The sequence below is a fragment of the Benincasa hispida genome, unplaced genomic scaffold, assembly GCF_009727055.1.
Source record: "Benincasa hispida cultivar B227 unplaced genomic scaffold, ASM972705v1 Contig131, whole genome shotgun sequence".
Classification (NCBI taxonomy): Eukaryota; Viridiplantae; Streptophyta; class Magnoliopsida; order Cucurbitales; family Cucurbitaceae; genus Benincasa; species Benincasa hispida.
In genome coordinates, this window is record NW_024063862.1 from 1 (window position 1) to 17,682 (window position 17,682).

Here is a 17,682-nt window from a genome sequence, read left to right on the forward strand (position 1 = left end):
ATGCCTGTTTAGTTCCCAAGCAGTTTTAGGCAAAGAAAAAAAGTTGCAATTTCGCACCTGATGTAACCCCCATGCTGTTATTTATCAAATGATTGAATATCATCTTTGAAATTTTAGTAATTTATTTCATTTTTATAAAATCTAGTTTCTAAAATTGCAATTTTAGTTCTTATATTCGATTCTCAAAATTTTTTATATGACTTAACAAAGAATTTGTACTTGTTCCATTAATGCTCTCTTGCTTCATATGGCACAATTTTAGCATACAGATCTTCTTGGTAGTGAACTAGAAATAGATGTTGATCCGATTGTTCTAAAATTGTAATAATTCTTCAATTATGTGGTCCATTTACTTTATTCATAGATTACTGACATCGATACCACTTGCATCCATTCGTAGGAAGATACTATAGAGGAATATTCAAGAAGTGGCATCGATCCCCTGATTGTATCACTCTATCAAATGGATTTAGATAGGACACAGTTCTTGTTGAGATCATATATTAGGAGTCGCTTGCAGAAGGTACAACTTGACTGTGGTTTAATTTTGTTCAGAGACAGTAGCTATGCTTTTATTTCTCGTTTTTTCTTCTCTCTTTATATTTCATACAAGTTTATAATGTTTTCATTGCATTTGAAATCATGAATGTTTACATTCCACGCAGTGATACAAGCATAGGGAATAGACATGACTTGTGCGACCAAGTTGGGAGAGAAGATGAATTTGAATAATACCTCAATATGCCTTATCAACTCCAATGAAAGACAGCTTATATACTAGGCCTTTTTAAAACATACATAAGCCACACATGAGCTTGACAGAAATAAAGGTTACTGGCTGCCCGCTGGTAACTAAAAATTATAGCAAGTAAATAATTAAACAGAACACTGCTTAAAAGAATACTTCTTCACCGAAGCACCCAACTAGAAAATCAATTTAATTCTCCAATTCACGTTCCATGTATACTACTACTTCTCTTCTTTTAATTTAGAACAATCTTTCTCCCTCAGATTGAGAAGTACATGCTCTATATCTTGAAGTCAGATGAACTTTTCAGACGTCTTTCTAAAGAAGAGATAACATTTACTGATAGGTGAATGCTATCATCGTGTTGTTCATTTTCTAATAGTCTAGTAGTTTTTGTTCATTATTTTTTTCTGGAATTCATGTTGTGGTGCAGGTGTCGTCATGATATGAAAAAACATTTTGATGAGAGTGTTCTATCAAAATTGCCAAATAATTATCAGGACATTTTGAGGCAATCTATAACAAGTGAAGAGGATGACATGGGTACTCGAACACTTTCAATAAATTCTTTGACTTTTTCCATGAAGCACTGTCTGTGATCACATGCTCTCACATTTTTTCAAATGTTCACATTCATGTTCTGTATACCTCAATTTGAATCTGCAGATGGTAATGGATGTGGACTCTGTGTAATTCCTTTGGAAGGATCAATCTCGTTACAGAGCATTGATTAAATAGTTCATAATGGATTTGCAGTATATTTTAAGAACTTAAGGTTTCCAAAGATAAATTTCTTTCAGTATTTTTATCAATGGAGCGTTTCTATGATCTGCATAGGTGTTTCTATCATCGTGTTGTTCTCTTACAATTACTGGCACTAAAGTAACTTTAGATATGTAGGATAGTTTAGATAGACTCCCATTTAGTATTTTTATTTTCAATCTGCCTATATAAACGGTCAAGATAAACTTTTTTTAATTAAATACTACTTTGGTCCCTATATTTTCAACCTTGGTTCATTTTTGTCCATTTATTTTCATTTTCATTTCATTTTAAGGGACTGAAACAGTCACCCTTTTTTTTTTCCCTTCCCCCTTAAAAGTATAGGGACAAAAATAAACATTTTGGAAGCATAGGGACCAAAGTAGTGTTTAAACTTCTTTTTCCCTACTGAATTCAGCTTATTTATGCATTGTAATCACTTGGAAGTTACTAGCACGTGTAATTTTATAGTATAAAATCGATTAACTTGTTATTTGAATCTTAATGATTCTGGTATTGTCTGATTCAGTTCCAGAACCTCCACTGGACACGTTTGTGGTCTGCAAAAGTAAGGAATATCTTGAACATATACAGCTTGAGGATGAGGACGAGAGGGCATCTAGTAGAATGTAACTTTTCTTTTTTCTCTTTTGTATCATTTTACTCCCTTTATAATTTCCTTTTTTTTGGCTATCATATATGACTATATCCTACAAGATATTAAATTCTACAGAGAGGAGCCTTTTGAGATGGAGGCCAATGTATTGCACATTATTCGCTACAGGCCCATAAAATCACTTGTAGAGAGCGGGAGAATTGATTTGCTGTAGACAATCTCCATAGCAGCTTTGGACATCGGTACCCCTCACCATCTTTATTATCTTGCATCTTGTCTTGGTCAATTTGTATGTGATAAAAGGCATTGTTCAAGTTTGTTTTGGTGGTTTCATGGCATTAATGTTGGTGACTGTTCAATAAAGTGAATAATGTTAAGAGCAATTCCAAGGTTTGAACCCTGGATGGTTTTTCAAGGTAGTTTAACCAGAATGTCTTATTGCTAGTAAATGGTCCAGAATGAACTGTGTAGCATTAGTGCAACCAACTGCTAAAATAGTTATGGCATCTGCCTTGAACTTGACTTTTGACATATTTTTGTTTGTATACAGATATTACTAAATTTTAAACTTAAAGTCTAAACTTATTTGATCACATTGGAGATTTGAACCTCCAATCATTTGATCGAGGTGATCGCGTATCAACCATTTGAGCTAATTTTAAGATAGATCTGTATTCATATGATATGTTTCCTGATAAAAAAAATTCTGTTCAATATAAGTGTTTGGATTCAACCAAAATGAATATCCAGATAAAAGTTAAAAAATTTAAAAGATTAAAGACTTGCATAGAATAAATCAAAAAAGCTCCTTTAGTCATTTCTTTTCATATTCTTCCCTTATATTATTGTAATTCCATTTCAAAGGTGATGGAGACTATTTCATTGGTTGCTTGGATGCTAATTTCAACATTGGTTGAGCTCATAAATGAAAGGAATGGTAGAGCATCGAAAACATTAGCGAAGGTTGGTGAGCCATTTCAATCTGATATCTCATGATATTAAATTATGAATATAGCATTACAGTGAAACCAAACAGTATAATTTATAGCAATCAGTTACACATCAATTAGAAATGATAGATACTTTTAGATGTTTATTTACAAATTTAGCCCATGACCTTTGCGGTTTGTCTTTTCAATACTTGAACTTTTAAAAGTTTTTAATATGTCTTTGAACTTTCAATTTTATATCTAATAAGCTATTGAACTTTAAAATGTGTATTCACCTTAGTCTAATAGATATATTAATTGTCAATTTTAAGTCTAATAGTTATTCTTCTATTTAATATTTTTTTTAAACTCATAAATCTACTTGAATTCTATTAGACATAAAATTCAAATTTATATCTAATAGATCGATTAATTTTGTTCAGAAATTTTGAGTATAACAGAAATGATAGAAAACTAAAAGTAGAGGGATTTATTATATATCTTCAAAGTTCTGAGACATTATACACAAAATTGAAAGTTCAGGGACTAGATAAACACAAATTTAGGAATTAAACTTGTAATTTATTGTATTTTAAATTTATGTGAAAAAAACAATTACCATAATTATTTAGTTCAAGTTTGAAATATATATGGTGGAGTTTGGTATTCCACAAATTATAATATAGCTTAGTCCAAAAAGCAAAAAAGTTGCTTCTGTTTAAAAGAAGAAAAGTGATTCTCTTTATGAAAGATGGCAGATTAGAAATCTTTCATTCATTAAAGAAAGTTAACAATTCACCTCCAAAAAGAAAAAAAAAAAAGAAAAAAGAAAAAAGAAAAAGCTATGTAATAATTATGTTTGTTTTCTGGATTTTGAGCCATCCAAATCTATTTTGTATGATTTACTTTTTGATTATTTTAATTAAGGATATTTTGAGATATAAAAAAATATCAAATATTTATATAAATAGAAAGGAGATGACTGATAGGCATTGATAAACTTCTATCAGACGTCTATTACTGATAGATTTTCATTGTCTCTATAAAAAAAATCAAGATTTTGCTATTTTATGTAAATAATTTTTTATTTTTTAATTTTTAAAATTCTCCAATTAAGAAATTGTCAAATAATTAAGAATCTATTAGACACAAAATGATAAATCTAAAATTGTTTAAAATGTTTAAAATTTATATATTAAACACATTTAAAAGTTCAAGAACTTAACTTATCATTTAATTTAACCTAACTTCTAGAAGCAAGATCTTCCCCTCTCTTATATTATATAATCAAACAACAATTATTTACACTAAAATTTGAAGGGAAAAAGATTTTTTTAGCACCATAAGGGTAGGGGATAATCAATAGTAATTATTTACCTTAATCTTCAAGAGAATTAGACATGCTAATTTTTATATATATGATAACATGTAAAGTTAATATTAGTTGATTATATTTATTTTGATAGGAAATATGCATTAATATATGAGGCGCAACTTAAAAAAACAATAACAACAATAAAAGATATAACTTTCAATTTAAAATATTGTTTTTGATTGAAGTTGCAAGTTGTACCATGAAAGATTAAGGAAAGTGGATATTAGTTGTCATGCATAGCAGAGCATAGCAATGAAAAAATTCTTAATTAATGGTTACTTGCTTTCATCATACAATTAAATAATAATAAATCATAAATAAAAGGAGAGAGAAAAAAAAAAATAATAAAATGAAAGCTAATTTTTGAGAAAATTCAATGACAAATATAAGACAAGATCCACAAACATCGGAGATTGTAAGAGGAAGCTTCATTCATCAATCAAATGTTTTGCCCTCTAAATGTACCAAAAACAAAACAAAATCCAAATAATCCTTTCCAAATCCAATAAAGATCCACACATTTTTTAATGTGAGAACGAAGGTATCGAACATCTAATTTCGAAGATTATAGCACAATTTTATGTCAATCGTTTTGATCTTCTCTCCCCCTTTGAAGATGATTAAAATATTATTATTATCTTTCATCCTTTGAAAATTATTTGTACAAAATTCATTTTAGTTTTGCAAATAACAACGTGAAGATTAGAGTCTCAAGTTTTGAAAATTATTATTGATGCCTTGACTAGATATATTTAAGTTGACTCATTTTAGTTATTGTTAACCAATTTTTTTATGATTATCAAATTCAAAAATATAATATGGTTTTCTTAGTACAATAACTATATGGAGATGATCGAAACTCTAACCCCGACACAAATAAATTTCTCTTTTATATTTCTCTCTAACAATTCATGTTTCTTTGTGAAATATAGTTAAACTAACCTCACTTATACAAAATTTTATTACAATTAAAAATATGTTCGATTTCTTTTAATAAAAAAAACAAATAAACTTCTCTTTCATATTTCTGTCTAACCATTCATGTGAAATTGTTTAATCATATCTATGCCTTTTGTGCTGGTTAAGGACCATTTATATATATTGTTCTTTATTCTATTGTTACCTTCATCAATTTTTTTTAATTTTAATAATCACAAAGTGGAGGGATATGAATCAAAATCTGCCAGTTGTACTACCACAAGTGGACAAAAGATATTCATAATTTAAAAATACAAAAAAATTGATTATGATTAGAATTAAAGTAAACTAAAATTAAAGCTAATTGTTTATCTTCATGATCCCACAAAATTGGAATTTTACAAGAATTTTTTTTTTTTAAAAAAAACATAAGCATATACATTTTAAGAGAGATGTTTTAGAAGGATTTCCACTTTAAATATTGGAAATTCACATTTTATTTTTTTCTTCTTTACTCATGGGATTTACTTGAGAACAAATTATATTTTATCTACACAGCCACTGGGCAATCTTTTTGGTTAACAAAATAATTAAGAAACAATTTTTCTCCATTAAAGGAAAAAAATTTAAAAAACTGTAACTATACTCGGCCGGAAAACTGCAGAACAACCGGAAAAATCATAAGCGGCGGAATCGAAACTCCTCGGCCAAAACGATTAGGTTCAACAAAAGACGCTTTCTGGTCGCGAATCATTCATCGATCCAGCATTCTTAATATAAAATGTGTTTGCAATTCTTGCAAAACGCACTAATCTCCTCATCGGTCTGCACACTCACAGAGACAAACGGCGGCAACATCCGGCGGAAATCCGACGGCGGCGACGATGTCGGAGAATTTAACGACGGGGACGAAATTCTCGATAAGGATGGAGATACGGATCGATCTTCGTAAAGATCGAGGGTTCGGTTTCGGAGGCAAACGACGCCTGGATTCAGTAAATCGGAAGCGAAATTCGGAGAGCGAAACAATGAGGCTTCGAATATAGCCGAGGAAGAAGAGGAGATGTGGAAGAGATTGGGAAGAAATGGTCGGCGTAGCTACGGATAGCCCATGCGGTCGGAGAAAGCAGAGGATATCGATTCCGGTCTGTTTGTGGAACAGCAAGAGAAGGGGATTATGCGGCGTCTCTCGATGAGAAGAAATTTTATAATTATATAGATCGAGAACGGTAATTTGGCCGGGAAGATGAAGGTTGACAGGAGGAAAGTGGAGACGCCGATAGAGCGCGGGCGGAAGGAGGTCCCCAAACGGCGGAAATGAGAGCGTTTTCATCGAGAAGGCAGTTTTATATGCCACTCTCTAGAATCATCAAAAATTACTCATTTTGCACCATTGCCCACATTGCATTATTTTCATTTTCCCCCAATTTAATTAAGGTTTTTTTTTTTAACAAAAAAATTACGTCAGAAAAATTAAAAACCAACTTTATATACATAAATTCTCAAATATTTTTTGAAATTTCTCATTATAAGAATTTTCCATATTATTATAATTACTTATTTATAAATATCAGAACAAACCTCCATTTTTTTTTTTTTTTAATTTAACAAATAATCCACATGGTGATGTATGAGTGTGAGTTGGAGCCTGAATGTTTTTGAATAAGATAAACTCTAGTCATGACTCCTTTATGACTAATGGACCAATCCTATGACAGTGTCTATCGTAGTCTTATTGCATTTTTATTTTTTTCTATTGTATTTTTCTCACAATTTTTTTATATTTTTAGGCGGTAGAAAAAATAAAAAGATGGCGATAAAAGATGGGACAATCCCTATCGAACGTTATAAAAATATTAGTTGTGTTTCCCATATTTTCCCATAAATAAATGAAGATCTGATAGATTGATTCATCGTGTTAGGACTACAATAACATGGTCATTTCTTAATGCGATAAGTTATAAAATACGGAATGCCTTCTAACATAAGCAAAAGGTTAGATTTCATACATTTGTGGGCAGGTCATCAATCATAACCGTGTCTTATAGCGTACCAAAAAAAAAAAATGTTGGAACCTACTTATGAAATTTCTCTCAACTATATAAAATCAATTTGTGACCCTAAAAATTTGGGTGTATTATTTAAATTTTATGTTAATATTGTTAAATTTTAATGAATAAATCAATTTAGATTAATTATCATAATTTAGTTTTGAAATCGGTCAAGGCATAACTTATGTGTATAATATATGTTTCTTTAAATGTAGATATAACGTAATAGTAAAGAAATATGGGAAATCAAAATATTTTGCATTCACATGAGTGTGATGTTTCATCTTCTCGTCTTCGCTCTATAATTCTCTGCTTATTTTAAGTTTTTTCTTACTACTTTTAAAGAATATTTAAGGAAAACATTTTATTCAAATGATTTGAGTTAGTTTTAAATGAAATCAAAGTGAACATAGTTAAAAGTTACTTTGTACAAATTTATCGATCATAAAATTTTAGGATTAAACCGATACAATATTAGTTTGAGGTTCTAATTGATATGGCTCGGAAATAGAAATGGATGTTTGTCCTTAAATTTTACTATACTATATCATAAAGGTTTCTTCTTCTTTTTTGTAAACGTAGCATAAATTTTATTTTTAGTTGAATTATATGTTTATCATTGAGATTATGTCTAATAGATCTTGGACTTTCGATTTTTTCAATAGATCATTGGCTTTTAAAAAACCTCTTGGGTGTTTGGCTCACCAACATGAGTTTGGTCTCCCAACTTTAAATATTGGTGGAGTTTGAATTGGTATATTTTACCAATTCACTCGTGAACTCTCCCAAAATCTCTCTTCTTCCAATGTTTTCAATGACTCCACCCATCGACTTACTGTCGGGTACTAACGTTGCACAACTTTGAACCAACTCCCGACTCCGACAACCACCCCGATGACAATTTACAACCAATTTTCAACTCCGGCAGCCACCTTTGATGAACTCCGTTGACCTGACTTCGACAACCACCTTGCGGTGACCAACTTCGACGACCAATTTGGATTCTGACAACCATCTTCGACAACAAATTCGACGCCAACCCGACAACTACCTACTTAGGCTTCGACAACCCCTCCGACTACAAGCTTCGACAAAATCACCTTCGATGACCAACTTTCGAGCGAGCAACTCTGACAACCACCTCCAATGACAACTCCAGCGACCAACTCTACGTCCGATTCGGGCTCTGGCAACCACCTCCGTTGACAACTTCGATAACCCTAATATTCTCGACGACCACCTTCGCATGACCAACTTTAACCACTAATTTCGGGTTCCGACAACAAACTCTGATGACCAACTCTGAAAACTACCTTCATAGGCTTCGACAACCATCGTCGGCTACAAACTCCAATGAAAATCACATTCGATGACCACCTTTGAGTGAGCAACTACGACTACCAACTCCAATACCACCTTCATACCATCAATTTTGAGATTCGACAACCACCTCTGACTTACAAATTTTGACGAAAATCATCTTGGATGATCAATTTCGGCAACCACCTTTGTGCGACCAACTCCGACGACCAACTTCAAACTCCGAAAACCACATCTGACGACAAACTTCAACGACCATCTCCAATACCTTTTTTACACGATCAACTTCAGGCTTCCACAACCACCTCTAACTACAAACTCCAACAAACATCACCTTCGACGATCAACTTCGACAACTACTTTAAATTATTATAAGACTGATGACTATTAAAGTATGTTGTAAGATTGTTGATTATATAAATAATGCTATTTTGTCTATAATAAGTGTAATACTTATACATATAAATTTGTAGAAATATATTTTTATCTAATTGAACACATATCAAATGAGTGTTAGTAGTATTTGGAAAAGTATATATGCAGTTGAAAATTATGTAATACATAGCAAAAAAAAAAAACATAAAATGGATATTTTTACAAGAATATTTTATGGCAGGAAATAGTGAAAAATGGAGATTTGTCCTCCAGTGGTCCTCCAAATTTGGAGGAATTGAAAGTGAAATTGTTGAAGAAATGTGATTATATTGCATTAATTGTTAAGATGATAAGGGAGATTCAATTAAAAAAAGTTAATGAAAAAGTAAAAATACAGAGTAACAACATAAATAAGAAGAAGAAAAAAAAAAAAGAAGATGATGATGAAATTCATGGAGAAAAATTAGGAATCAATTTTTTTTTTAATTTCTTTTTGGTTTCTCATTTCATTTAATTATATTTCTGCAAGAAATATAGTAGGTTAATTGTTGTTTATTACCAAATAAATAAATAAATAAAAACTTTCAAAATTAAAAGAAAAAATTGCAATAAAATATTTTATTCAACATAAAGATGGGTAAAATTATTGAATAAAAAATTTCAAAACGAAAATAGTCATCATAAAAACAAATTGTTTAGAGTTAAAAAAACTGTACCAGATACCATACCTATGAATTCAACTTTGCACCCCAAACATATACATATGAACTCCACAGGTACGTGAACTCCAGATATCATATCTCAATTCAACGTCCCAAACAATCCTTGATAAATTTGTCAACTTTCAATTTTTTGCTGTATAGTTCTCTACATTTTTAATTACATGTTTAATAAGTCTTTTACTCATTCTACATTTGTTTCTTATACATGGACTTATTAGACACAAACCTGAAGATAAATTTCGTTTGATAATCATTTAGTATTTTTATTTTTGAAAATTAAATTTATAAACTATAATTCTATATATGTGTTTCTATGTTTTCTTTTAGACATTAAGTTTCAATATTTCATCATCAAATTTTTATTATTGTTTTAAAAAATCAAGCTAGATCTTCAAAACTAAAAATATATTAGTAACTACTTTTTGTTTAGCTGTTTTGGTTAGAAATTCAAATATTTCTTTGATAAAGATAAAACCATAATTAAAAATTTGGAATAAAACAAACATACTGTTGAGAAGAAATTTCGTTCAATCACAAAATGCCACGTGTCGTCCATTTGGTCATTTGATCACAATAATGGACTCATCAACTTGGTAAAACCTGGCTGGACGATTACAGATTAGGCTTTGAATCATAAATTGGATCGGACCGAGATTTAAATTTGCTCGAGTCCAAAATCCGACCTAATTCAAACCCATAGTGGAAAATTTGGGCCAAAGAAAAGTGATTGGATCCAAACCCAACTTTGGCTCAGACCCAGAAAGTAGTTGGGCTAAAAGCCCAAAAGCAAATAGGGCCCAAGCCCACCAAAACCCCATGGAAATCCTCTATAAATAGAGGTCTTGCCCTTTCATTTAGGGAATGGGAGAAGATTGAAGTTTCTGAAAATTGAAAGTTATGAAGATCAGAAACTTTGAAGATTGAAGTTCTGCAGAATTGAAGTCTAAATCTTTAAAGTTCTCAAAAGCTCGAAAGACCAAAGCTCTTAAGCTCTCAGGCTTTGAAGGTTACTCCCAAGCCCTAAAGATTTGGAGACCAAGACTTGGGAGGTTAAGGCTCCAAGGTCTTGAAGACTTCAGAGCTAAACTTGTAAAGAACATTTGAAAGATTTTAAATTTCTTGTAACGTTTGAGAGAAAGAACCAAAGGAATTTATATATTAGAGACTGTACTCTTATATTACTACAAATCAATATAAATACAAAGTTTTGAATTCCACAAATAAATTTATGTTGAAATTCATGTAAATACATACATTTTTGAAAGGAAAAAAATGTTATCAAATGGTAATCTTACTTTTTAAGAAACATACGATAATAATATAATACTATTCTACATTTTGAAGAAGTTATCCTTTCAAAACCAGTTTTTTGCAACTTTATATAATTAAGGGTGTGTTCGGGCGTGATAGTTGGATAGTAATTAAAAAAAAAAAAAGCACAATTGATTTTTAAACAATCAATTTTATGTTTGTTTTAAATTTTTAAAGTAATTTTCAAATATTTAAAAGTGATTTTGATTTATGTGTTTGGTTCTAAAGATGAATTTAGAGTCACCAAATTACTCAAAATTATATTTTCTATTTGAAAAATTAATATTTAACTAAATATTTGTGATAAATATCTATTTCTATTTATTTTATTGAATTTTTATATGCATGATTGATATTTTGAGTGAGGTGAATGTTTATAATAGATATTGAAAAAAAAAAATTCAAAATATAAATAATTGTTTGTTTTATTAATAATTTATGATAGACAATATCTGTCATCTTTTATTTCAGTACTTAAAATTTTAAAAAAAAATGATTTCAACAAATAGCTAATCAACCACTAAATTAGATAGCTATTTTGGGATTGATTCCTCAACAACTTAACAAAAATCACCTATTAACTATTGTTCCAAAATCAATTTAAACGATTTTAGATTTTTTCTAAAATCAATTTTAGCTCATGCCAAACATCATCATTTAACGAAAAGTGATTTTGGCAAGAGAAAAAATTATTTTGACCATCTCAAAATCACTCCCAAACACATCTTAATTTTGATTGACTATGTGCTACACAATGATTTTTTTTAGTACAACAAATATGGGGATGGTGATTCAACCTCCCACCTCTATTATAGAAGTCATGACAATTATGGCTGAATTAAACTCACTTTGATCCCACGGTAAAATTATTTTGGTTGTTTTTTTTTTTCTTTTCAAATTCACGCCTATTTTAATATATAGTATTCTAATATCAATTTAATTTAAAAACAACCATTTTCTTTTGAGACAATAGTTTTGTAGAAAACCAGAGTAATTAAAAACATGTCATAAAAAAGGGGTGTAAAACATGAATACATGTTGGAAAACTTGGAGTATTTGTTTTCAAAACTTCTTTTCAACAGGTAATGATTGACATTTTTACTTTGTTTTGTTCTAACACCATATTCCTTTGTTTCATAAAAATAAGGTCAAAATACGATTTGTTCAATTTTTTGTCGGTATATTTTTAAATGTTAAATCTAGTTTGTTGATTTTTTTTTTTTTTTAATTATCTTTCAAGCTCTTCACTATACATTTTAAAAATATATTCACCCTTTGCATTAAAAGTTTTTAATATCATTTAGCCAATTTCATTAAATTTAATTTGAAGGATTAAATTTAAGATTTACTGAAAAGTACATAGATTAAATTTAGACATATATCGATTAAAATGAACTAGTCTTAAAATATATGGATTAACAATGTTTTAAAAAATTAGAATATCATTTTGGTTCATATACTTTAATATGACCAATTTTATTCTCTATTTCCAATAAATCTAACCTTAAACCCTTAATCTTATTATATACAAAACTAAATTTAATTTAGAAAGTTATTTGAAGGTTTTTTTTTTTAAAAAAAAAAAAAATTTAAAGATCTATCAAACATACCACACATATATATACTTTCAAAATTAAACTTATAAGTTAACAAAAAAAAAAAAAAAAATCCAAATCCCTTATAACTTCTTGATCACAAGAAAGAGATGATCTCAAATTGGTCATTTTCATTTCCAATTAAAAACCAATTTCTTTCCAAAGTTTTCGTCAGATACTCAATTAAAAAATTAAAATGAAGTATGTTTAATAAGACTGTGTGCTTTGACATTCCTTCACGTCATATGAGAATGAAATTATCAAAATGGAATTTTCTGCATGCAGGTAATAATCTATAACAAAAAAAAGTGTGGGAAAATACATTTTCTGTTTTAATGTCTACTTAATCTTTTAATGTTTGAATGTTTAGAAAGAAGCGCTTTATTTATTTATTTTTATGTTTTGACAATTTGTAGAGTGGGAGAATTTTAACCTCAAACAAAAGAGTATAATTGACATCTAGTGACAAATAGAAACGACGAAGTCAAGAGAAGCATAAATGTAGGTCGAAAAGTTGCAACTCTTATGAATAAAATGAGCTTAGAAGAAGGGACTGATTTGGGTTGTGGCTCATCTAGCATGCTCGGCCTCAACCTTGCCTTACCAAATACTTAAATAGGGTGTGATTTACACATGCCTCAACCCAAGAGAACATTTTTAGGCTCAAAATATGGCTAAGGAAGATGCTAGGCCTCGACACAGCCAAACATGAAACCGAGCAGCCCTTGGCCAGTAGGTTATCTAATTATCTTGAGGCGACTCCAAAACCCTAGGGAACAAGTATAGGTCAACTTTTCGCTTAATCATATCCACTTTATATTCGTATTTGAGGAATAATGTTGAAGTATGCTCTTGGACTTTCTAACTCTTGCACTCTCTCACTTAAGTATCATAGCATATGTGGAAAACACCATATCGATGTGCAGTTTTATCTCTTGTAGGTAACACTATTTTCCTTTCAAACAAATTCATTACTGATGTCACGTGAAAGTCAAGTGTGTTTTCCTGGCCTACAATTTGACATCAACATTACAAGCACGGTCATTTAATTAAGTTAGCTCATTTTGGTAGAAAACACTTAATTTATGAGATTTACAAAATACTTCTAAATTGCATGTCAATTTATTTGGCCATGTTTATATAGTCATAAGTTTCCAAAAGTATATATCCATTTTTAGTTTTAGTTTTTTGTTTTTATATTATCATTTTAATAAAAAACAAATCATGAATTTTTGAAAACATACTAGTGTTTTTCCTTTCAACCATTGAAACACTATTTTATTACGGATCATTTTGGGGTCATTTGGGCCCTACTTTAAATTGAATGGAGTAAACTATTATAGCTCACGACATTTAAGCTCTAATTATAATTGTTCTTTTTTCCAACTACAGTAATATTATTTGAAATAGATCTTTGTTAATAGTGTTTTTTTAGCATCTCTTTTTCATTTTTTGTTACAATGTTTATTATTTTCTATTCCAGGCGAAAAAATAGTTTTGCATCCGCAAACATAATATTAAACTTATAAGTTAATTAAAAAAAAAAAACCCAAATCCCTTATAACTTCTTGATCACAAGAAAAAGATGATCTCGAATTGGTCATTTTCATTTCCAAATTAAAACCAATTTCTTCTAGGCTTTTTCGTAGGATACTCAATTAAAAAAATTAAATGAAATCTGTTTTTTAAAACTATGTTTTTTGACATTCCGTTCACGCCATACGATTTGAAATTACCACGACGAAATTTTCTGCATGCAGATTGTTATCTCACTCCTTAGGATTTAGTTTTTTCTCCATTCTTTTCTTACAACTAATTCCTTATGCTCTTTGTTCTTGACTCTTGCTCTTTTCTTTTAACTTTTATGCTCTACCATCTCTACTAAAATAAAGTAAATAACATTAGAAACTTTATGTTCTAGTTAAATCACTTCCATCCGTGCTAGTTCTTATACTGGAAAGTAAAGGAGCAAGGTCAAGGGTTTGAGAACCTAGTACGTGTGCACAATAGAGATCATTTCGTTAATTTTTACTGATACCCGACATAAAAAAGGTAGAGAAAAATTTAAATTTTAAAAAAGTAATGATAGGTTCTATATGAATCATCGGTACTATTATTCTTTTTTCTCACACCATAAGTTCAATTTTAGAAGCAATTTGGGAATAAATATTCAATTTGGGATAAGAAGCCCATGTTACCTTCCTAATGATTTCTGAATCCCAAACAATGTAGAATAAGGTAAGCTTATTATTTTGTGTTAAATATAATTATTTATTTAAATATTGTGGATTTTCTCACGTGTAAAAAATGGGATTCCTTGCTTATTATGAAATTACTTTAGGCAATTTCGTGGACAATGGACATGGCTGCTTCCCTTTCTATATGCGGCGGCTGATTCATCATTTTGCACATATTTTAGTCTATACTTTGTTTGGTTTGATGTGAAAATCACATTATAAATTCAAATTATATGAAACTTGTGTAATTCTAATTCTTTTTCCCCTAGGATAATGACATCCTTTATTAATTAAAAAAATTAGAAAAATAGACTCACTTTTTTTTCTTCTTTATTTTCTCCTAATTAAATAATGTATTAATATATATATATAACTATATATATATTCTTAGTCATATGTTTTAATCTTCATTCTACATATTTGTGAGTAGGAGAAATACGGAGTTTCTTTCTCTATAGGTTTTTTTTAAATATATTTGCGAGGTGAAAAATCAAATTATTAATCTTTACGATAGTAATTGGTTCTTTATAATTAACTGATTTACGTTCGAATTGACTTCTCTTCTTTATAGTAATAACACTATAATTGAGTACTTTAGGTAACTTGTTTTCAAAGTTATGATGTACAAATATGAAGCAAATTTTCAAAATTTTGTGAATAAATCTTACAAAACATTTATGGTTTTGGATATCAAAGGTTAAAAAATTTAAACATAGTGAAGTGGTTTGAAATCTTAAATCCTATATTTGTAGTACTAATAAATAAATAAATAGTGTATTAAGATACAAAAAAAGGATCTAGATTGTCAAAAAAAAAAGAAAAAAAGAAAAAAAAATACTTTTTAGAATTAAGGAAAGAAAGGTAGTTTCAAAAATAGGGATATCAAAAGTTTCAAAAATTGAAAGAAAAATATTTAAATATATAAAAATGTTTTTTAGGGGCAGGAATGGAAATTAGGGATTGAGAAATATAGAGTCGAACAACATTCTAATTTAATAGAAAAATATTGGACGGTAGATTAGGTTTCACATTATTTTATGACATAATAATTTAATAAATGTTTAAAAAAACTTAAAAGTAAATTAATTTATTCCGCACGTGCTGAAAATAAACACAAAGATAGAAAAATGAAGGAATGGACGGATTTACAAAAATGATTTATTTTGTTTGTTATTTTTCTTTAAAAGAAATTTGTTTGTCATATTTTCCATTTTCTGGAATTATGATGAATTAGGTTGTTGAGTTTAAAACTTTTGATCAATTTGGTAAAGATTTGGTTTTTAAGTTTTTGTTTTTAAAAATTAGGTCATACAACCTATTTCCACCTCCAAATTTCTTCATTTGTTATTACTTATTATCAATGTTTAAAAAATCAAGTCAAATTTTGAAACTAAAAGAAGTAATTTTTTAAAAATTGTTTTTGTTTTTGGAATTTGGTTAAGGATTCAAACATTGTGGATGCAAATCATGGTAAGAAATGAGAAGGAAATGAACTTAATTTTCTCAAAAACAAAAAACAAAAAACAAAAATGTTACCAACATGACCTTAATTTTTAAATTTCAATAAACAAGTTTAAAAGGTATTTTAATGATTTTTCCACTATTATTTCTAATAATTATATGAAATTTGAAATATAAAATAATTTTAGGGAGTAGATTATGATTTTATTTTCTTTAAAAAAAGAAAAATAAAATGTCAAAGGAAATGATGATTGGGCTGGGTGGTGTGGGCCCAGACAAAGAGCAAGAGTCACTATCACTACGGATACCAACCTTTTTAATTTCGGACTTCTCGGCCCACCCGAAAACTAATAAATGGACTGACAATGCTAAAAGCCCATTAATATTCGAAAGCGACGTTGAGGAGTAGGTGGGCCGTGGGCCCAAGCCTACTTAGAAAGAAACGGTTTATTTTCTATTTATATATTTTGACAATACGTAGAGTTGGAGAATTTGACCTCAAACATGAAGGTTGATATGGACCAAAGAGTATAATTGACATCTAATATAAATAGGAACAACGAAGTCAAGAAAAAGCATAATGCAGGTTGAAAGTTGCAACTTATGAACAAAATGAGCTTAAGAAAAGGGACTGGTTTATGTCGTGGCTCATCTAGCATGCTTGGCCTCAGCCTTGCCTTACCAAATACCTAACAAAGCGTACTTTACACATGCCTCAACCCAAGAGAAAATTTTAGGCCTGAAATATAGCCTAAAGAAGATGCTAGGCCTCGACAGCCAAACATGAAATCGGACATGTCCATCGGCCCAGTAGGTTATCTAATTATCCTGAGGCGACTCCAAAACCTTAGGGAACAACATAGGTAAATTTTCGTTATAAATAAATCATTAACTTGGTATGAGGTAATTTGAATCTGCTCTTAAACTTTCTAATTTTCACACTATTTCACTCTTTGACTTAAGCATCATAGCGTATGTGGAAAACATCTTATCGATGTGCAGATTTTATCTCTTGTAGGTCACGTTATTATTACTTCCAAACAAATTCACTATTTGGTGTAACGTGAAAGTGTCATGTGAAAGTCAAGTGCATTTTTCCTGCCCAAAATTTGACATCAACATTACAAGCACTATGCCATTTAATTAAGTTATGCTCATTTTGGTAGAAACGCTTTAATTGAAAGGTTTACAAAATGCTTCTAAATAGTATGTGAGTTTAATTTGGCCATTAATCTAAATAGTCATAAGTTCCAAAAAGCATC

General features: G+C 29.6%; 1 protein-coding gene across 1 annotated transcript; it reads left to right on the forward strand.

Moving 5' to 3' along the window:
- The first annotated feature begins 369 nt into the window (after positions 1-369).
- Positions 370-3,311, forward strand: LOC120068886 (DNA replication complex GINS protein SLD5). Its single transcript, XM_039020533.1, has 6 exons — positions 370-523; positions 1,012-1,094; positions 1,182-1,291; positions 2,040-2,139; positions 2,244-2,368; positions 2,991-3,311. Exons 1-5 carry the CDS (start codon positions 464-466, stop codon positions 2,338-2,340), a joined length of 450 nt encoding a protein of 149 aa, XP_038876461.1. The 5' UTR covers positions 370-463; the 3' UTR covers positions 2,341-2,368; positions 2,991-3,311.
- The last annotated feature ends 14,371 nt before the right edge of the window (positions 3,312-17,682 follow it).

Excerpts from the sequence above, each read along its gene's own strand:
- LOC120068886 (XM_039020533.1), top strand. The coding sequence starts at position 464 with ATGGATTTAGATAGGACACAGTTCTTGTTGAGATCATATATTAGGAGT. Across the intron at positions 524-1,011 it reads TTAGGAGTCGCTTGCAGAAG|ATTGAGAAGTACATGCTCTA; the intron begins GTACAACTTGAC and ends TTTCTCCCTCAG. Across the intron at positions 1,292-2,039 it reads AAGTGAAGAGGATGACATGG|TTCCAGAACCTCCACTGGAC; the intron begins GTACTCGAACAC and ends TGTCTGATTCAG.